The sequence below is a fragment of the Megascapheus bottae genome, chromosome 1, assembly GCF_031878675.1.
Source record: "Megascapheus bottae isolate mThoBot1 chromosome 1, mThoBot2.hap1, whole genome shotgun sequence".
Lineage (NCBI taxonomy): Eukaryota > Metazoa > Chordata > Mammalia > Rodentia > Geomyidae > Megascapheus > Megascapheus bottae.
Genome location: NC_143509.1, coordinates 3,296,804 through 3,318,587, shown reverse-complemented (window position 1 = coordinate 3,318,587; position 21,784 = coordinate 3,296,804). Strand labels below are relative to the sequence as shown.

At 55.3% G+C, this 21,784-nt stretch overlaps 2 protein-coding genes across 4 annotated transcripts in view; both read left to right on the top strand.

Moving 5' to 3' along the window:
- Positions 1-372: 372 nt before the first annotated feature.
- Positions 373-8,716, top strand: C1H19orf38 (chromosome 1 C19orf38 homolog). The gene is made up of 8 exons (XM_090350520.1): positions 373-381; positions 1,170-1,264; positions 1,911-2,164; positions 3,929-4,021; positions 5,144-5,171; positions 5,565-5,608; positions 6,379-6,416; positions 8,270-8,716. The coding sequence occupies exons 1-8, from the start codon at positions 373-375 to the stop codon at positions 8,399-8,401; spliced, it is 693 nt and encodes a 230-aa protein (XP_090206646.1). The 3' UTR covers positions 8,402-8,716.
- Positions 8,717-10,087: 1,371 nt separating this feature from the next.
- Positions 10,088-21,784, top strand: part of Carm1 (coactivator associated arginine methyltransferase 1) — a 35,250-nt gene continuing 23,553 nt past the window's right edge. For all 3 annotated transcript variants that reach the window (XM_090336829.1, XM_090336824.1, XM_090336816.1), the window contains exon 1: positions 10,088-10,330. In XM_090336829.1, the coding sequence (XP_090192955.1) occupies positions 10,111-10,330 (220 nt within the window). In that variant the 5' untranslated portion in view covers positions 10,088-10,110. The remainder of the gene's footprint in view (positions 10,331-21,784) is intronic.

Genomic DNA, 21,784 nt, shown 5'->3' with positions numbered 1-21,784 from the left:
TGAGCTTGAGAGGCTCATAGTTTGAAGATAGTTTGAGGCAAAAAGAAAAACTGGAGCAAAACCCCATATCAACCAAGAAGACAAGCACAGTGGTGTATGCCTGTAATCACAGACATGAGGGAAAAGCAAGGAGGGAGACTTCAGTGTGAGATCGGCCAGCCTGGTATAAAACATGAGACCCTGTCTGAAAGGTCATTAGAGCCAAGAGGCAGATGGCTCAACTGTGAGTACCAACCCCAGTATTACCAATGAGCCAAATAAGTCAGTCGGGCATGGTGGTATATGTCTGTAATACCAGCAGTGCAGCATAAATAGCAGGATTAAGGCTTGAGTCTGGCTGGGCAAACAGCTTGAGACCCTAAAAAGCAACGAATGAAGAAGGTAGGGGTTAGCACGCAAAGACTCAAATTTCAATCCCCAGTACCACAAAAACAGTAACAAAGGGCTGAGAGTTTGCATGAAGACCCAGGTTCGAGTCCTGCATATCACACATACATAGAAAAAGCTGGAAATGGGCCAGGAGTTTGGCCTAGCGGTAGAGTGCATGCACGAAGACTCAGGTTCCATTCCTCGGTACCACATACACAGAAAAAAGCCAGAAGTGGTGCTGAGGCTCAAGTGGTAGAGCTCTAGCCTTGAGGGAAAAGCCCAAGGCCAGTGCTCAGGCCCCGAGTTCAAGCCCCACGACTGGCAAAAGCAAAACAACAACAAAAAACACTAACAGAAAAATAGCTATGCTTACTAAATCAGCCATTCCAGGACAGGCATGCAGTTGAAAGAAGAGCTGGGGGCTGGTGACTCCGCCTCCAATCCCAGCCGCTCAGGAGGCGGAGATCTGAGAAGTGGGTTTGAAGCCAGCTTGGGCAGGAAAGTCCATGCGACTCTCCAATAAAGCCCGAAGTGAGGTCGTGGTTCAGCTGGCAGAGCTCCAGCCTTGAGCACAAAAGCTCAGGCACAGTGGCCAGGCCCTGACTTCAGGTCCCAGGACTGACTCCCCCCAAAAAGCAATAAAAAGCCCCCCATTCCCTCTCCCAGACTCTGCACCCCAGGTCTGCCCATGGCTTTGGGGAGCGGGCGGGGCTGGCCCCAGGACCGCTGGAGCCCCAGCTCTGTGCAACTTCCTGACCGCGAGCAAACACTCAGCCCTTCCCGCTTCTCTTTTCCCCCAGCGCTGGCCCCCGAGAGCACTTGGCAGAGAGCCCCGGACCCCACAGTCCAACCCTGGAGGACACCATGCAATGGACGGTCCTGCTTCTCGCGGCTGGTGAGTTCCTCGACCTCCTGACACCCCAGCCCCAAAGGCTGCCGCCCCCTTCGTGAGGGTGTTAGAGGAGATTGTGCATTCCCGCCTGCCTGCTTTCCTCTGGCTCAACCGGAGCTACACACCTCAGCCCTGCGACGTGGCTTTACCTGTTGAGATGAGGAATTGGGGAACATATTGGCCCAGGTTGCCTTCAGACTAAAATCCCCCCCACCCCATTTTCATCTGCCATTTACTCTGCCCTGCCCTTCTTCTGGACTTTTTCCATTTAGAAAAAAAAATCATTCATTCATTCACTGCTATGTGGGGGATGTGGCCCGGGTTTCTCATTCCCTAGGCCACCTCTCTACTGTAGGGCACTGCCAGCTGCCCTGATCGGTTCTTGAGCATTCCATGTCCTGAGCCCTCAGCACACCGGGCCCAGCTTGCACGTTGCCTCTTCCAGGAAGCCCTCGGGGCTTACCACAGTTCACACCTCCTTGTTTCCTTCTCAGGTGCCCAGGGTGGGTAGAACAGACATGTCCTCCTCCACTGACTGGGCCTGGGGCCACACAGCCCTCTGGGCTCCTGGGCCAACCCCCCCCTTCCTCCCTGCAGGTGCCCTAGCTATACCCGCTCCATCCATCCTCCTGCTGCCCCCCTACCCCAGCAGCCTCGACGACCCCATCCTCATCGCCTGCACGGCCCCCCAGCACTTCGTGGGGGCCAACTTCACGCTGTACCGGAGGGAGCAAGTGATCCAGGCCCTGCAGGCGCCCACGGACCAGCCAGGGGTCACCTTCAACGTGAGCGGGGTCCCCGGAGACCCTGGGGGCGCCTTCCGCTGCCAGTACGGCGTGATGGGGGAGCACGATGAGCCCCAGCTGTCCGACCTCAGCCAGCCCGTGCAGGTGACCTTCCCAGGTGAGACCCCCCCCTCCCCGCCGCCCCCCCACTGCTCCCCTCCCTCCTTTCAGCCAAACTCACAGCCAGTGTACCCTCTCCCTATTTTACAGTAAAGGAAACTGAGGCACAGGCCATGCCAGGTGTGCTCAGATCACATGGCTAACGATAGACCTGAGGTGCCAGCCCCCTCCGAGGCCTGGGCATCAGATCCCCATGCTCTCATGCACACTCATGCTTCATCAACACAGGGTGTGTGTGTGTGCGCGCATGCATGCGTGCACATACATACACACACATGTGTCCATCCTGGGTCCATGCTGGGGCTTGAACTCAGGATCTGGACCCTGACCCTGAGCTTTTCTTTTCCTCAAGGCTGGTGACCCACAGCTCCATTTGCAGTTATCTGGTGGTTAATTGAGTCTCACAGACTTTAGTGCCCAGGCTGGCTTTGAACCGCTGTCTTCAGATCTCAGCTTCCTGAGTAGCCAGGATGACAGGCGTGAGCCACCAGTCCCAACTCACTTGAAATTCCTGAGCCTCTACGAAGTGCCAAACATGGTACCAGGGACAAAGTCTCTGCCCCCTGTCCACTGGAGTTGGGAACAGGGGCTACAGTATGGAGTCTGCCAGGAAAGAGCGAAGCATTGGCAAAGGGTGACGTAAGAAGCTGAAACAGAGTGGGCAGTGCAGGCCTGTCTGAGGTAATCATGGCAACATGGTGATGCTAGCCTGTAATTCCAGCCTTCAGGAGGTCCAAGCAGGTAGACCCTGAGTTAGATGCCAGGCTGGACCATAACAGTGAGACTCTGACTCAACTTTTTACCCCTAAAAAACAAAAATAAAAAAGTGCAGAACAGAAAGAGGTAGCCAGGAGGATACCTGGGATGAGAGCACTGCAGGCAGAGGAAACAGGCAGTGCAAAGGCCCTGGGGCTGGAGCTGGAGTGTATCTCCATCAGAGGAGCCCCTGAGGGCTGCAGCTGAAGACCCTCCCTGGCTGGCGCCTATAAGCAAGCAGGAAGGTGTGGGAGGTGAGGGAAGGGCTAGTAGGGCTGGAAGAAGGATGGCAGCTTTGTAACTAGGTGCGCTGGCAGCCATCCTGTCTGCCTGAGGGTTGCCAAAGCCCAAAGCCGCCTGCACCTCAAGATGACAGGGCCTCTGTGTCCTCCCTTCCGCTCCTCCATCAAAGGCTCCCTTCTCTCACTGTGGCCTTGTGGTCTTGGAGAGGGGTGTGGCCACCCCGCTCCCAGCCCAGATGCAGGAATGGACAAGGAAGGCCCCACGGTTGGGAGACCCAACAGCTCTCCCTCTTCCTCCTCCCTTGGGTGGGGTCAGAGCATCTTCTCCTGGAGTCCCGCCCACCCCACTGAGAGACTCTGATTGGCTCAGAGCTTAACCAGGCGTGCTCAGTCCCTCCAGAGACTCTCTCATTGGCTTAGACCATTGCTACACATCTCTGAACCAATTGCAATGGCCAAGGGGCGGGAATATGCTAATGAGACAGCTCTAAGGGTTGTTAAAGTCTCTCATTGGCTCAGAGCACAGCCACTTGTTTATCCTAGAACCAATCGCAATGACCAGGGGAGGGACGATGTTAACTAGCACCAGTCAGTTATATAGTTTGCTAAGTTCCCGGGTCCAGGCATGCTCTGAGAAGGTGGGGTGGGGTGGGAGGTGTCTATCAGGTGAGGGCTGCTGGGAAAGGGGGACCCTGGTGGGAAGGGGATGGAGGTCAGGATCTATGGCCTACCACATTCTCTCCCTCACCCTGCTCCTCTTTCAGTGCCCACCTGGATCCTGGCACTGTCCCTGAGTCTGGCTGGAGTCCTCCTCCTCCTCGCAGGGCTGGTGGTCGTAGCTGTGGCCATCAGGAAAGGTAACGTGGCAGCGTGTGGCCTGCCTGCAGTGCGCCAGGCCCATCTTTGCACAGCATCCATCTTTTTTTTTTTTCCCCCCAGTCTTGGGGCTTGAACTCAGGGCCCGGGCACCGTCCCTGAGCTCCTTTTGCCCGAAGCTAGCACTCTACCATTTGGGCCACAGCACTACTTCTGTCCTTTTCTGTGTATGTGGTACTAAGGAATTGAACCTGGGGTTTCCTGTATGCTAGGCTCCCAGGTCTGCATCTCCGTCTTCTACAGCAGCTTTATTGAAACGGAATTCACTATTTTAAGGCATCCAATTCAGTTCATGCCCATTTTTCTAGGAGATGGGACAGAAAGTTCTTACTCCAAAACTTAGCAGAGGCCGGGAGTTTGGCCTCGTCGGAGAGTGTCTGCCTAGCATACATGAAGTCCTGGGTTTGATTCCTCAGGACCACATACACAGAAAAAGCTGGAAGTGGTGCTGAGGCTCAAGTGGTAGAGCTCTAGCCTTGAGAAAGTCCAAGGACAGTGCTCAGGCCCTGAGTTCAAGCCCAGGACTGGCAAAAAAACCAAAACAAAAAACCAAACCAAACCAAACCAAAAACACACTTGGAAGTGGCACTGTGGCTCAAGGGGTAGAGTGGTAGCCATGACCTGAAAAACTCAGGGACAGCACCCAGCCCCAGAGTTCAAGTCCCATGTGTGACAGATAAATAAACTTAGCAGATAATACATCTTCCAGAAGTGAGATAAAAAGTGGGGGGAGGGCTGGGGGGGGAGGGGAAGGAAATGGAAGCAGTATCTCTCTGTATGCCATAAAAGTCCTTTATATAGGACTCCATAATGGAGCAGGGAGCTGTTGGCTCATGCCTGGAATCTTAGCTACTCAGATCAGGCCAGGCAGGGCAGAAAAAGTTGTGTGATTCTTAACTTCAATGAACCCCATAAAAACTGGAAGGGACATTGTGACTCAAGTGGTAGAGCACGAGCTCTGGCCAAACAAGCTCAGGCCCTGAGTTCAAACCTTAGGATTGGTACAAAAGAGAGGCAGAGGAAGAGAAAGAGAGAGAGAGAGAGAGAGACAGACAGACAGAGCGCGCACTTGCTAACAAATACCAATTTTTTTCTGATTGCAGTGAAAATCAAAAACGTGCAGAAGCGAAGGTGAGGACCCCCTCCCCTCCCCTCCCCTCCCCTCCCCTCCCCTGCCCTGCAGAGATGGGCGTGAGTGTGTGCCCCCCTCCTGCCTGGGTGATGCAGACTCCTGTCACCTCTGAAGCTGTCTTGGCAGCAGGCCCATTTTACAGAGGACGCCTCTGAGGCTCGGGGTGTGGCTGCAGCCAGTCTGGATGTGTCCATGCTGGAGGGCAGGGGAGGGGCTGGGGAGTGCCCGGGGTGCTGGTGGTGGTGGCCTGGACTGAGGACTTTGGTTTGGGGTAAGCAAGTGTCCAGGGGGTTGGGGTCAAAGGCTCATTTTTTTTGGGGGGGGGAGAAGGGTTCTGGTTAGGGGGGTCAGGATGTTCTAGAACAACTGGGCCACCTTTGTTCCGTTTGCAGGGAACGAGAATCCTGCTGGGCCCAGGTGAATTTCTCCACCACAGGTTGGTGCACGGCATCTGCCAATGCGGGGCCCCTTTACTGACTCCTCCAGCCTCAGTCTGCAGGTCACTTCCTCCAGGAAGCCCGCCTTGATTTCCTCAGCTGGGGAGGGTGTGTGTGGGGGGGGGGACCTATGCTTGCTACTTGCACATCTCTGTCACTGTGTCCCTGTGTGCGCCCTTTGGTGGAAGCACAATTCAGTGATCCATGGGGTGCTTGTGGCTCCATTGTTGGTTCCTCAGGAAGATGGCGGCCACTAGGGGGGGGCGCCTGACATCTCCGCTCCGCCTGTTCTATTATTTTATTTTATTTTGCCAGTCCTGGCTTGAGCTCAGGTCCTGAGCACTGTCCTTGGGCTTTCTCAAGGCTAGAGCTCTACCCCTTGGGCCACAGCACCACTTCTTGCTTTTTCCATGTACGTGACAACCAAGGAATCGAACCAGGGGTCTTGGTGCATGCCAGGCAAGCACTCTATCACTAGTCCTCTATTTTTTTTTTTGTGCCTGTCCTAGTGCTTGAACTCAGGGCCTCGGCACTGTCCCTGAGCTCTTCCACTCAAGGTTGGCGCTCTACCACTTGAGCCACAGCTCCACTTCTGATTTTGGGGTGGTTCATTAGAGATAAGAGTCTCACTGACTTTCCAGCCCTGGCTGAGTTCTCAGATCTCAGCCTCCAGAGTAGTTTGGGTGACAGGCAAGAGTAGATGCCCCGAGACAGCCTTGTTCCCTCCCCTGTGACAACAGCCCCCAATCGTGGCTTTCCTCTGTTTCAGACATGTCCTTCGACAACTCTGTCTTCTCCATCTCCACGGTGAGTACCTCTTCCCATCCCGGGGGCCTCACTGCTGATCTGAACTGGGGTACAGTGGGTGGGGGCCACCTCAGAGATGTGAGTTGCTTGCCTTAGAGCTCAGAGAGTCAGGGAAAAGCCCAGAAATCGGGGGTCCAGGAGAAATGTCCCGGGAACTTGTGGCTTTCCGACTAAGCCCAGAACTCGCTCTGAAGATCCCGGATGATGAGAGGCCACATTCTCACTGGGGGCTGCTGTGCCCTGTGGGTCGCTCTGCACACACCTCACAGAAAGGCCACAGAGGACCCAAGAGGCCTGATGCCATTTTGGGGGGTGCCCCCTCAGAGATTGGTGACAGTCTCATGCAGTCTGCTCCTTTCCCGGCCCTGAGATGGATTTTTTTTGTACACTTCTAGATTTTTCTGTGTATGAGGTACTGAGGAATTGAACCCAGGGCTCAGGGCTTCATGCATGCTAGGCAAGCACTCTACCACTAAGCCACATTCTCAGCCCCCTTTTCCTTTCCTTTTGAAGACTGTGTAATATTCCACCGCATCAAGGGACCAAGTTTTGTTGACACTGGTGTAGGTGGACAGACAGCTGGGCTACCTCCACTTCTTTTTTTTGTTTTACCTTTTGGCTGATATATAGTTGTGAAAATATCTTGGGTTTCTGCTTTCAATTTCAGTTTTGTTTTTGTTTTTCCTTTTCTGGTGCTGGGAAATGAAGCCAGGTTCTCAGAAAAGCTGAGCAAGCACTCTTTTGTTGTGAAACATTCAAGACTCTGCTTTTATTTTCTTTTTCTTTTTTTTCACCAGGCTTAGGGCTTGAACTCAGGGCCTGAGCACTGTCCTTGGGCTTTCTTAAGGCTAGAGCTCTACCATTTGAGCCACAGCACCACTTCTGGCGTTTTCTGTGTATGTGGTAGTAAAGAATCGAATCCAGGTCTTTGTGCATGCTAGGCAAGCACTGTACCACTATGTCATGCTGCCATTTCCTGCTCCTGAGCTTTTGTGCTCAAGGCTGGTGCTTTTCCACTTGAGCCACACATCTCCTTTTGGCTTTTTTTTTTTTATGGTACTTCACTGGAGATGAGAATCTCATGAGCTTTTCCTGCCCAACGGGCTTTGAACTGTAATCCTCAGATCTCAGCGTCCTGAGGAGCTGACTAAAAAGGGCTGCCACTTTGAGTGTACCCCAGAAGTTCTAACAAACATTTGGTCTGAAGAAGAGGCAGCCACTTTGGTACCAGTTGTTTCTATATTTCTTCAAGCCTCATAGTGACCCCAGGAGGGACGTCTGAGGCCTAGGGGACTCCTGGGACCTCTGGGGTCCAAGTGATAGATGGTCCAAGAGTGGTACTAGAATTCTCTTCATTTTTCAGAAGGGGAAACTGAGGTGGGCGCTGGTGGCACACATCTGCAATCTTAGCTACTCAGGAGGCTGAGATCTGAGGATCATGGTTCAAAGCCAGCCAGGGAAGAAGTCTATGAGATTCTTTATCTCCACTAAACCACCACCAAAAAACAAAAACAAACACAAAACTGGAGGTGGAGCTATGGCTCAAGTGGTAGAGTGCCAGCTTGAAGAACAAAAAGCCCAGGGTCAGGGTCCAGGCCCTGAGGTCAAGCCCTGGTACTGACAAAGGGAAACTGATGCATTCACCTGACCTCAGACTACCCAGAAGAGATGCTCCTGGACTCTTAATCCTGGTCCTCTGATCTCCCCATTTAGCAGACAGGATGGGAGAAGAAACCTCCCATTCAGCATGTGGGGTCTGAGAGTGGTGGGACCACAGACCACTGGAAATATGGGGGAAATTCTCAGTTCTGACATCCCAAATCACCTGAGCATGTTTTCTTCCATGAATTCAGAAAATGACCTCAGACGATGCAGTGGCCACTTTGGATGCTCACCCGGACAACTCTGGACCCCGAAAAAGACCAACATCTACATCATCCTCACCAGAGCCTCCTGAGTTCAGCACTTTCCGGGCCTGCCAATGAGACTGGGGGGGGGGCTTTCTGCAGCTCTTTCTTTCAAGTTGCCCCGGCAGAACTTGGGAGGACATGGGGGACTCCAGCTGCTGCTTTCTCAGGGAATTGAATGGGGGATGTACCAGGGGTCCCCTAGTCTCAGGACCTTCCTTAATGATGGGAGAGAAGAGCCCTCCAGGTCTGGAGGGCGGACAGAAAGCAGGGAGAGCCTGTGTGGGGGTCCCTACTCATCAAAGCCACCAGGAAACCATCACGATGATGCCTCTGCCTCTCCAGCTCTCAGTTTCTCTATTCCTATTCGCAGCTGACTGGGTTTTGTGGATGTTCTGTGTGTCTACTCCATGGCAAGTCTAAGTTATTAATTACATCACGTGATGCAAAGTCCCGGGGCTTCGATGGGATGTGATCTTCAAGCCTTGGCCTTCTGAGGTCCAAGGTCCAGGAGTGGCCTGTGGGTATCAGCTCACCCCTGTGGGGGAGGCGCCCATCCCGGGGATGGGGGTGCAGGAGGCCTTTGGTGATACAGAGCGGGGCTTCTGCATTGAGGAGGGCTGAAGTTGGGATGATAAAGGGGTGGGGGATTGGGAAAAACGTTGGGGGGATCCAGATAAAGGGAAGAGCTTTAGAAAATGGGAACTGGCCACGAACCCCTAGCGGCCTCCAAAAGGGATGGGTTGAGCAACAGCGCAAGGGGCTGCCGTCACTGGTTGGACTCGAAGACCAGCCCCACGGGGAGCAGGGAGAGGAGAAAGGGGAAGACCCCAGAAAACAGGAAGAAAGACTGGGATGGGTAGAACGCAAAGGCACAGGCCGGCGGGGGCGTGGCCACGGGGCGTGTCTCCAGCCATGGCCACGCCCCCGGACGGATAAGCCTGTCAATCTGTTTCCTTCACGACCTGCACCAATAGAAAGGCTTGGGGGCGGGGCCTCGCAGTTAAGCGGCCACGCCCCCGCGGGCTGCCTCACAAAGCCGGGCGGGGCCGAGGGGCGGAGCCTAGGCTCGGGCGTGCCCATTGAGCAGGGCTGCCCACCGGCTTGGATACACCCGAGGCGGGGAATCCACCTGAAGAAGGGCGGATCCCTCGGTGCCGGGCGGAGCTTAGCGAGGGGAGGATGTCGTCTGCGAGGCGCTCACCGACCTCGACCCTTCCGGAACCGCTGCACTGTGTTACAAAGAGAGGCCATTGGCGCGACGCCGGCCTAGGGGCGGAGTTCAGATTTGGAGGGCGTGTCCTCCCAACAAACCCCGCCCCATGACGTAGGCAGCGCCCTGCCCACTCGGAGCACTCTCGGGACCTTACCCGGCGCGGCCGTTCGCTCTCTGCCTCCGGATGGGGGCGGGGCTTAGGCCTTCTAGGGGGCGTGTCGCGCGGCCTTAGCAACGCCCCCTGACGCACGCTCCACCCCGGACGTCCCAGCGCCGCGGAGCCACCTCACAAAGCGGCGACCTTTCGCGCCGGCCCCGCCCCCTGGGCGCCCTCGCTGTCTCCCGGCGCCCGAGTCCGCCAGCAGGGGCCGCTGCGCCACCGGGCCGAGCCGCGGCGGCGGCGGCGAGGCGTCGCGTGGCCGGCAGGTGGCGCTGCCCGGTTCGGCCTCAGCCTGCGCGGCGGCGGCGGCGGCCTGGGCCCGGGCGCGGCGGCGGCGGCGGCGGCGGCGGCGGCGGCGGCGGCGCGGCGGCGGGGGTGGCGGCAGCGGTGGGGCCTGGAGCCGGATCTAAGATGGCAGCGGCGGCGGCGGCGGTGGGGCCGGGTGCGAGCGGCGCGGGGACAGCGGTCCCGGGCGGCGCGGGGCCCTGCGCGACCGTGTCGGTGTTCACCGGCACCCGCCTCCTCACCATCGGCGACGCGAACGGCGAGATCCAGCGGCACGCGGAGCAGCAGGCGCTGCGCCTCGAGGTGCGCGCCGGCCCGGACGTGGCGGGCATCGCCCTCTACAGCCGTGAGTGCGGGGGCCCGGGGCCGGGGGCCAGGCCGCGCGGGGGCCGCGCACGCGGCGGGCCGGCTGGGGAGGCGGCGCGCAAGGGAGAAGCCGGGGGGACCCGGGGGGTGCGGGGACCGGAGGAGCAGAGGAGGGCGTGCGTGGTGGCCGGAGGATCGCGGCTCCCGGAGGAGGAGGAGGGAAGCGGGAAAAAATAAAAAGTGTGAGATTTGAGAAGGGGCGCCGGGCTGGAAGTGTGTGTGGGGGTCGCGAGGGGAAGGGGAATTCCGAGGGGGGCTGGGATCGGGTGTGGCCGGGGTGGCCGGGAGGGAGGGAGTGGTAAGTGCGGGGCATCTGGCCATCTCGGGGACCCCCCGCCCTCCCCACCCCTCCACGGACTTGTTGTAAGCACTGCTGGGAGTGGTTTCCAGCTGGGGGATGTCCGAGAGGAAGGCTCGGCCTGCAGGACACCCCCATCCCCGGCTGGGGTGCCGGCCTCCGGGGCCCCGGGGTGGAAACGTGGAGGGGAAGGCGGCTCTGGGACGGCCGGTCCTCGCCACGCGCTCCGCCGCCGCCGCCTTCTCTTGGGGAGGGGTGGAGGCGGCGTGAAAAGAGGAGGCGTTCTCCCCAGCGGTGACATTCCGGGGTGTGGGGCACCGCACGTGGGCCTGGCAGCCCCCCTTCTGGTTACGCTGTCCTCCCCGGATTCCTGCCGCCGCTCAGTTTGCTATTCTGTTTCATTCGGCTTTTGTCTCCCGGGATTTCTGGGCCTTTACTGGCGTGGGTCCCCCGGGGGGATTTGGCGGTGAGGAGGTGACTTTTTTTGGGGGGTTCGGAAGCGAAGCGGGGTGTGTGTGAGCGCGGGGCCGTCGGCTCTCACGGGGCTCTCCCGCCCTTCCCCTGACTCCCTAAGTGTGGGGGTCCCCTCCGGGCTGAGGCGAAGCTGGGGTGTGCGAGAAGCTACTTCTCCCCGGCTTGGGGCCCACACCGAACCTCAGCAGGACCCCAGCTCATCGTGGGCATCAGTGAAGGTTCAGCTTCTCAAGCTCACTCTGAAATAAATAAATAATAACTTCTGGGCACAGGCCGAGGGCTGCACTTCTGTAGTCTCAGCACTCGGAGGCAGAAGGAAGGATATGGAGGGGAAAAGGCCAGTTTGGGCTCCATAGAGACTGTCCAGAAAACTTAAGTGTGTGTGTGTGTGTGTGTGTGGTCCTAGGGCTTGAACACAGGGCCTGGGTGCTGTCCCTGAGCTTTTATGCTCTAGGCTGGTGCTCTACCACTCCAGCCACAGCTTCACTTTCCAGGTTTTTTGGTAGTTAGAGATTAGAATCTCAGGGATTGTCTTGTCCAGGATGAGTTCAAGTTTGGATTCCCAGATCCCAGCCTCACGAATAACTGGGATTACAGGTTATGCGCAGCCAGGACCTGGCATCCTGTTTAAACATCGTTTTTTAAAAAAAGATAAATTTCGATTTATGGAATTATTTGTAGTATCGTTCCCAAATACCCCACTCCCATTTCCTTTATTCTCACCATGCTGTGCCAGGAGGCCTCTACATTCCTCACCCTCCCCCCCCCATCAGTGGTCTTGCTGGTCAGGGCACTGCTCCTGAGCTCTTTTGCTCAAGGCTAGCATTCTATCCCTTGAACCTGAGCTCCACTTCCGGCTTTCCTTTTGATGTTTCATTGGAGATCAGTGTTTCTTGGAATTCCAGAGCTGGCATTGAACTTTGATCTTGGGATCTCAGTCTCTTAAAGTAGCTAAGATTACAGGCCTACGCTAGGCTTGGTGTTTTGTTTCACTGGTAATAGTCAAGTGACTGGGGGCTTGGCAGGGGTGAGGCAGGGGTGTGTCTCCATACTTCACTCACACACCAGCCATGAGGAAGAAAGAATGGTGGAAATGTGAGCGTGCTCGAGTTCCATGCCACGGTCTGCCGAGATAGAATTCACAGAGAAATTCTCAGTGGGAGAAGTCAGTGTTCTCAGGGGAAAAAAAAAATATAACCTCAAAGGAGGGGAGGAATTTCAACCTCTCTCTGCTGAAGTCAACAGAGCAAGAAAGGTGCTCTAGGGCCCCCAGAGTTTGGTATATGAAGTTCTCAGGGCCGTCAGCGTCACTCACCACATTAAGGCTGGGACTGTAGCTTAGTGGTAGAGTGCTGGCCTAGCATGCATGACCCTGGGTCTTACTCCTCAGTACCACATACACAGAAAAGTGCTGGAAGTGGAGCTGTGGCTCAAGTGGTGGAGTGCTAGCCTTGAGCAAAACAAGCTCAGGGACAGCGCCCAGGAAAAGAAAAAAAAAGAGCAGCAGGTGTGTTGTACCCAATCCAGGTTGGAAGTGTGAAGTGAGAGAGTTTGGGGCCTCTCCTTTGTCTCAGAGCTCTGCTCTTTTCATTCATTCATTCATTCATTCATTCATTCATTTATTTTGTCAGTCCTGGGGCTTGGATTCTGGGCCTGGGCGCCTTCCCTGAGCTCTTCAGCTCAAGGCTACCACCTTACCCCTTGAGCCACAGAGCCACTTCCAGTTTCCTAGTGGTTAATTGGTGATAAGAGTCTCAGAGTCTTTCATGCCTGGGCTGGCTTTGAACCTTGATCCTCAGATCTCAGCCTCCCGAGCAGCTAGGATTACAGGCGTGAGCCACCTCACCCGGCTGGCTCTTTTCTTTTTTGTTACAGTATTGGGGCTTGAACTCAAGGCCTGGGTATTGCTGAAGGCTGGTGCTCTACCACTTGAGCTATAGTTCCACTTCCAGCTTTTTGCTGTTTAATTGGAGATAAAGGGTGGGTGTGGACTCTCCTGCTTGGATTAGCTTAATATGATCCTCAGATCTCAGTCTCCTTAGTAGCTAGGATTATAGGCGTGAGTCACTGGCACCCAGCAGGGTTTTTATCTTTTCTTACAATTGTGGACATTAGCTTTGGGGCCTGTTTTTATCTAATGTTAGCAAGATATCATCCTGAGATTCTTATTTATTTATTTATTTTCCTCAGTCATGGGGCCTGGGAGCTGTCCCTGAGCTCCTCAGATTGAGGCTACTGCCCTACCCTTGAGCCACAGCACCACTTCGAGCTTTTTCTATGTATGTAGCAAGGAATCAAACCCAGGTCTTTGTGCATGGTAGGCAAACACTACCTCTAGGCCACACTCCCAGCCCCCTGAGTCTTGATTATCTCCACAAAGACTATTTTCATGGGCTCATCTCAGACCCTGCCACCTTTTCAGCTGTGGGACGCTGTCTGGGTTTCCTGTGGCGTGGCTAGGTGCTAATGCCGGACAGGTATGTGACACCCCGCCCCCACACCCCACCATGTTTTCTTTTTTTTCTTTTGGTTGGTTGTGAGGCTTGAACTCAGGGCCTGAGTTCTTTGCTCAAGATTGGGAAATACCACTTTGAGCCACCGTGCCATTTGTGGTTTTCTGGGGGTTCGTGGAAGGTGAGAGCCTCGCCCACTGTCCGGAGGTGCATACAGCCTGTAGGAAAGGCCTGGCCTGGTCCAGCCACTCCAGCAGAGTCGGGGTGGTAGTGGGGGGCAGCTGGGCAGGCTGCGGCTTCCTCTTGGAAGCAGGCTGCTTGCAGCTTCTGTCGGGATTGGCTTGCTTCTCTTTCTTCCCACCTTTGGGGCCTGACTTCTTTGTCTGCACAAGGTTGGTGTCCTAGGCCACTGGAACCGCGGGGTGCGGGGAGGGGGGACAGGCAGGGTCAGTGTGTGAACCAGAGGCTTCTGGGATTGGGGCTAGGGGCAGGGAAGCCTCACTTTCCTCCCCCTCACTGTCTGCCTCCTTGGGGCACCAGGAACATGTGGGCCAGGTGGGGAGGGGGGGTAGCACAGGCCCTGCCTGTGTACCCCACAAGTTTCTTAGAGGACTGCGATGTCACTGGGGTGACCCAGCAAAGAGCTGGCATTTCTTTTCTTTTTGCCAGTTCTGGGGCTTGAACTCAGGGTCTGAGCGCTGTCCTTGGACTTTCTCACAGCTAGCGTTCTACCACTCGATGAGTCACAGTGCCACTTCTGGCTTTTTCTATATATGTGGTACCGAGGAATTGAACCCAGGTCTTCATGTCTGCTAGGCAAACCCTCAACCACTAGGTCAAACTCCCGGCCTGGCCTTTCTTTTTTGTGTGTGCTGGTCTCGGAGCTTTTTTTTCTGAAGATTAATAACGCTCTACCACTTGAGCCTCAGCTCCACTTACAGCTTTTTGCTGCTTAACTGGAGATCAGAGTCTCACAGACTTTCCTGCCTGGGCCATCCTCAGATCCCAGCCTTCTCAGTAGCTGGGATTGTCATGACGTCTGGCAAGAGCTGGCTTCTCTGGGCTAAACCCCCCTCGTCGTGGGGCCACCAGGTGTGTTGTCCCCCAGAGGTGGTTGGGGGGGTATAGAAGCTTCTTAGTTGGGAAGAGCGGCCATGGCTGCTGGCGGCCTGGTCCTGGCCCCCCTCAAGTGAGACCCCCACCCCTGCAGTCATCTGGTCCTGTCTGTGGGATGGACTGTGTGTCCCAAAGGAGGGTGTTCTTCCTGGGCAGGGAAGGCCCCTGGTGTGGGCATCCTGGATCCTGAAGTCTTGGGGTGCAGCTGGGGTGACAAGAAGTGAGGTCAGCAGAGGGGCCCTTCCTGTGGGAGCGCTTGGCCAAATAGCTGCTGTCGTTTTGCCATTTACTGAGCATTTACTATGTGCCAGGCTGTGTACAGACTTTGCAATCCCAGACAAGCTCACCTTGGGGGTGAGCAGGGGAAGGACGCAAAACCTGGGCCTGAGGGCTGCATGAAGCTAGCTGCCTATCGTTATAGTCAGAGCTAAGAGCCGGATGCAGTTTTAAGGGGTTGGAAAACAAAATTCACAGGAACTGGTGGCTCGGGCCTGTCATCCTGGCTACCGAGTATAACAACTGAGATCCGAGCATCGCAGTTTGCAGCCAGCATTGGCTCCACTTAACCAGCAAAAAGCCAGTGTGGAGCCGGGCTTGGTGGCCCACAGACTCTTATCTCCAGGTAATCACCAGAAATGGGGAAGCGGGGCTGTGGCTCAAGGGGTAGAGCCGTAGCCTGCAGCTGAAGAGCTCAGGGACAGCACCCAGGCCCAGAGTTGAAGCCCATGACTCAAAAAAAGGAAAAAAAAGCCAATGGGGAGCCGTGGTTCAAGTGCTAGAGCGCCATCCTGGAGTGAAAAAGCTAAAGGATGGCCTTGAGTTCAACTCCCCCCCCCACAAATGACACATGTGTACACACACACACACACACACACACACACACAGTATTCACCCCTAAGCCATCAATGCCCCGCACCCCAATACTTTTTGTTTTAACTAGTCCTACAGCTTCTTTTGTCCCTGAGCTTCTTTTGTTCAAGACTCTCTCACTACCACTTGAGTCACAGCACCACTTCTGGCTTTTTTCTCTCTATGTGGTACTAAGGAATCGAACCCAGGTCTTCATGCATGCTAGACAAGCACTCTACCACTAGGCCACACTCCCAGCCCACTTTAAACTATTTGCTTGCTGGCACTTAACAGCTAAGCTTGCAGACCCCGGTGTGAGGAGTGAGGCAGGCAGAAGCAGGGCGCACTGGGGAATCTGGCCCCAGCCAACTTTTTAAGTCAGACCAAAATTCCTAAATTTGTTTTGAGCAGGACGTGTTCTTTTTTGGGGGGAGAGGGTCATGGGACTTGAACTTTGGGCCTGGGCGCTGTCCCTGAGCTTTTCAGCTCAAGACTGCCACCCTACCCTTGAGCCAAGCCGTACTTCTCATTTTCCAGAGGTTCAATGGAGATAAGAGTCTCAGGTCCTTTTGTACCCACCAGGTTGGCTTTGAACCTTGATCCTGGGATCTCAGCCTCCAGAGTAGCTAGGATTACAGGCGTGAGCCATCGTGCCAGGACATATTCTTCCCGATGGCTTAAGTTCCTGGGCTGGGAGCCTGCAGTTGAGGGCCTTAGGTGTATGTTGCTCCTGGTTCCTAAAAGCCCTGGAAATGAGAGGTTCCAATTCCATTTCGCTAGTGGAAAAGTGCGTGGACCTGACCTTCCTTTACGGTGTGTGTGTGTGTGAGTGTCAGTGAAGGAAAGATGGCCAGGACTCAGCTTATCTGCATCCAACAGACCCAGAGTAGCAGCAGCTACACAAGACAGCTATCACACTCAAGTGTGGAGCTGGCAGCTCGCCTGTCTCAGGTCCACTCCTAAGATGAGGTCTTTTCCTCGTGGCTCAGCTTGGCTGCTGGAATCCAGCCATCACATTCTGACTTCCAGACAGTAGGATTAAGGGCAGGCTAACGGAGGGGAAGCTTGCAGTGGGTACAGGTATCTTCTAAGGAAGGTTCTGAATATTAGAACAGCCAGGTAGGGTGACTCAAGCATGTCATCCTAGCTCCCTACTACTGAAATGTGGAGAGAAGGGAGACAAAGATTTGCCAGTCTGGGCATAAAAGTTCTGAGACTCCATCTCAACTACTGGCTGGATATAGTGGTATGTGCTTAATACTCAGGCTAAGCAGAAGCACAAAGGCTGGGCTGGGAGATGTGCACCTGTCACTCCTACTGACCCCAAAAGCACTGTTGAGGCCAACCATGGCCCTACCTCGAAAAGGGCAAAAAGAGGCGGGAGGCATGGCTCAAGTGGTAGAGTCCTTGCTTAGCAAGCATGAGGCCTTGGGTTAAATATCCCAACCCCACAGTGTCTCAGGGCACTTCTGCTTCCATCCCGTTGGTTGTGATGTACACCCATCACTGCTAGCTACAAAGGAGCCTGGAAAATACACACGCCCCCCCCCCCCCCACCCCAGCCATGTGCTCTGCCAGATTCAAGGCTGTTTTTGCAGGGAGAGTTAGCTGCATGGTAGTGAGATGTGCTTAAAGGCTGGGTGTGGACACAGTGGCACCACTTGGCAGAGGTTCTGGAGAATGGAGGCATTCAAGTAGGAAACAGGCCTGGGTGCTGGTGTCTCACTCCTGTGGTCCTAGCTACTCAGAAGCTTCAGATCCAAGGATCATGGTTCGAAGTTAGCCTGGCAGGAAAGCTTATGAGACCCTTACGTCCAATGAAAAAGGAATAAAGCTGGAGGCAGAGCTGTGGCTCGAGTGGTAAGCACACACACTCAGGAGCTGTGCCCAGGCCCAGTTCAAGCCACAGCATCAACACACACGTACACACACACATGTTAAGAGGAAAATGGGACACAGGGTTAGATTGGAGTCACTTGTTCCAAGAGAAAAGGGTCTTGCCATGTTGTCCTGACCACTGTGAACCTCCTGAGCTTAAGCCATTCTCCCTGAAGAGTGGTGACCTCGACAAGTGTGTGCCAGCATGTACAATGCAATAAAATGGTCTTTTTCTTTTGGCCTGGGTGCTGTCCCTAAGCTCCTTTTTTTGCTCAAAGCTAGTACCCTCCCACGTGAGCTACAGCTCCACCTCCAGCTCTCTCTCTGATTAATTGGAGAAGAAAGTCTTAAGGGCTTGCGTGTCCAGGCTGGCTTTGAACCTCGGCCCTCAGATCTCAGCCTCCTGAGTAGCTAGGATCACAGGTGTGAGCCACCAGTGCCCGGCTTGGAGTAATTTTTTTTTTTTTGGGGGGGGGGTCAGTCCTGGGCTTGAACTCAGGGCCTGAGCCCTGTCATTGAGTTTTCCTCAAGGCTAGAGCTCTACCACTTGACCCTCAGCACCACTTCCGGATTTTTTTTTTTTTAATCTCTGTGGTACTGAGGAATCGAACCCGGGGCTTCGTGCATGCTAGGTAAGCACTGAAGCACCACTAGGCCAAACTCCTGACCCTGGAGTAATTTATTGAACCCGGATTTCCTGCAGGTATAGGTGTCTCCCTTTATTGGGCCCGGCTCCTACCAGGCCCAGAGTTTGAGCCCTTTCCATCCTTCTCCAGACCCTCTGCCCTGCCCTGTGGCAGTGTAAACATGCTGGAAATGTAACTGCTTTTCGCAGTCGGTTGATCTGCCTAAGCTGCCATTTGGGTACAGACAACTATGTTTCAATTTGCTGGTACTAAAGTTACTAGATTTGCTGCAGAGTGCTAGGTTAATAGCAGGGTCCGCTGCCTGCTGGGGAATGTGCTGTCACCTTCCTAAAATGCCAGGAATGTGCAACTTCCTTACAGCCCCAAAAGTTGGGCCCCCAGAAGTATGTGCCTCCAGTGGCCCCTACTCTGGCCGCAGGTTGCTGGACCTGGCCTGTGGATTAGGCGGGTGGGGGTTGGGCAGGCCTCACCGGAATGCACGGATGGCTGGAGTGCCAGGCCTTAGCCCTGCTTGGCTTGGGCAGCCGGTAGGGGAGGCTCAGAAGACCCCTCCTCTCTGTAGCAAGTGGGTTCCTTTTCAGGGGAGCCTGCTGTACACTTAGGACTTGCTGGAAACTGGGGGAGGTGGCAGCTCTACCTGGTGGGAGCACAGGAACTGAGGAGAGGAACAAACAGGTCTGGCGAGAGGCGAGACCAGCACAGAGCGAGAGCCTCAGTATGCCCCGTGGATGGTCCCAGAGCTCATTATTATTATTATTATTATTATTATTATTATTATTATTATTATTGGTGGGTCCCCTGAACTCGGCCTGGGCGCTGTCCCTGAGCTCTTCAGCTCAAGGCTACCACCCTACCCTTGAGCCAAGCCCTACTTGTTGGAGATGAGTCTCAGGTCCTTTTGTGCCCAGGCTGGCTTTGAACCTTGATCCGCAAACCTCAGCCTCCTGAGTAGCTAGGATTACAGGCATGAGCCATCGCGCCCAGCTATATTTTATTAACTAGTTAATTTTTGTGCTGCTCCTTGGGCTTGAACTTAGGGCTTAGGCTCTGTCCCTGAGCTTTCTTTGCTCAAGGCTAGTGCTCTACCTTGTTAGCCATGGCTCTGCTGCCAGGTTTTTGGTTTTTTTGTGGTTCATTGGAAATAGGAATCTCATAGATGCCGGGCGCAGTGGCTCACGCCTGTCATCTTAGCTACTCAGGAGGCTGAGGTCTGAGGACTGGGGTTCAAAGCCAGCTTGGGAACTAAAGTCTGTGGGATTCTTATTTCCAGTTAACCACCAGAAAACCGGAAGTGGTGCTGTGGCTCAAGGGGTAGGGTGGTAGCTTTGAGCTGAAGAGCTCAGGGACAACACCCAGGCCCAGAGATCAGATCCAGAGTTTCCTTCTCTAGGCCGGCTTCAACCTAGCATCCTCAGATCTCAGTCTCCTGAGTAGCAAAGCTGACAGGTGTGAGTCACCAGTGCCTGGCTATTTTGCTTTTTATTTACTTTTGTTTGCAATGCTGAGCTTGGAACCCAGGGCCTCGAATGCCAAGCAAGTCAAGGGGGTTGATGGCTGGGCTGCACCCCAAGCCCTTGGGGCTCCCGGAGAATGAGTGCCGCTGTGCACGCCCTGGGTCAGAGACTCCTTCCCTTTGCCTCCCTGACAGTGGAGGGGGGTTGAGGGCAGTGTTGAAGATGAGGGACTTTAAGGTATTTCTCCCCATCTCTGAGGGTCCTGTGCCCTGGGACTGAGTGAATTGGAGGGGCCATCCCTGGAGAAGAGTGATGTCGACATGGGGAGAAGCTAACCTAGCCCCCCACTTCGAACTCAGCCCTCTCCCACTTGGTTTCACTTCCCAGCCTTTTCTGCTTTATTTTTTATCTTTTCTAGTAGAATCTTAGGCTTTTGCCTGGGGCCATCCTGGGGCTTCTACCCTCCTAATGCCATCCCCATATAGCTGGGGGGAGAGAGGCAGGCCCCTCCCCTCCCAGATTCTTTGTTGATAATGGAGTTTTGCTTTTGTGCCCAGTGTCGTCCTCTTGTGTGTCTGGGACATGGCTCCTCCGTGCTGCCTCGGTGCTCGCCTAGTGATGAGTACCTGCGCTGGGAAAAAGGGGTCAGCAGATCGAGAAGGAGGGGACAGGGAAGCAGAAGTCGCAGGCCTGGGCTAGCCTCCAGCTTCAGCTTCTGCTCCTGTGTGCCTCAGTTTCCTCTGCGCACACTGGGAATGTGGACAGTATTACTTTAGGAAGCCGTGGCAGGTGGCACGCTGACAGCACTCAGGTGCTTAAAATAGCACCTGGCACCCATGCTTCCTGGCTGGCAGGAGACCTGCCGAGAGTGAACTCGTGGGCCTGGCATGGCCAAGGGCACTGCATGCCCTGCCCCCTTCCTGCCCCCACCAGGCCTCCTCCAATCCCAGCCTCCTTGTAGCCATGAGGATTCGAGGTGGCCCTGCTGTTGGTTGCAGGTCCCTGGCCTGCCATGCTGGTGCCCCCTGCCCCCTGCAGGGTTGCCCGCCTCTCTGGGTCATAGCTGCTACTGAGTTGAGGAGCATGAACTGTGCTGTTCTGACCTCGTGACCTTGGCCACATGACCTTTCCCTTGTGCCTCTTCCTTCAACCTCAGAGGCTTTGATTGCAGTTGATGAAATGGCAGAGGGTGTTGTTTGCAGGGCTGGCACCAGTGCCAGGCACAGCTGTTTTACCAGTCTTGGTGCCCCCCAGGACACCTCAGCTGTGCCCCGCACCTGCGACTTAAGATTTCTGGATGAAGAGTCCAGAGGCCTTGCCTCCACCCTCTGCTCCCCCAAGACCAGCTGTGTGAGGAGCCTAAGCTCTGGGACTTCACCCTGGCCTGGCAGAGCCGGGCTCAGAGGAGCACCACACCCCCATTCCCAAGTCCAGGCCACGCGGGCCAAACCTACCCTAGATGGACCCTGGCCTGCTGGTGGTAGTTCAGATGGCGGTGGGGGGGGTTGGGGGGGCTCCTTCGCTGAGAGGCCTCCCTCTTTATTCCATCTTTGTGTCTGGGTTTAACTGTGTCGCAGGGCTTTGTGCTCCCCGGGATGAGGTGGGGTTTCTTTTCAGTGGTTTTCTGTCTAGAAACCTGCTTGACAGCCTGGGTCCCCCCTCTGTCCTCCCCCCCGTCCCCCTTCTGTCCCCCCCCCCAGGCTGCTCTGGCTGCTGCTAATGAGAAGAGAAGGCTGCACACAAGTAAACAATTCCAGACAGGCTGGGGCCTCCTGCGGACCCAGGAGAGGCATTCCAGCCATTTCCTCACATTCTTGCGGCTGCTGTGAACCACGCTGGAGCACCCAAGTTTCTGTTCTGTGCCCTGGGAGGGGGTGGGCGGCAGCCCCCAGTCTTAGCTTACAAATGAGGAAACTGAGGCACCAAACTAAGGCAGTGGGCAAGAGTCGGGATGTGAACCCCAATGCTTCTTAGCTCACCCACTAACCCATACATCTCTTTGCTTCCCTGCCCCCCCCCTCCATCAGGACACAAGCTGGTCAGTGTGGTTCTCCCAGGAGTCTGGGTCCTATGTCCCCTGTCCCTTGTCACCACGTTGGTCCCAGCCGACTGGGAAAATTCCCAGCCAGGCTCCTGTCTCCTGTGTCATTGTGATTTCCATGCTACAGCCACTTCCTCCCCTCCCCCCACCTCCGGTTCACATCTGGAGTCACATCTGGAGAGGCAGCCTTGGGGCCTCAGGGCAGGGGGCCATCCTAACTCAAA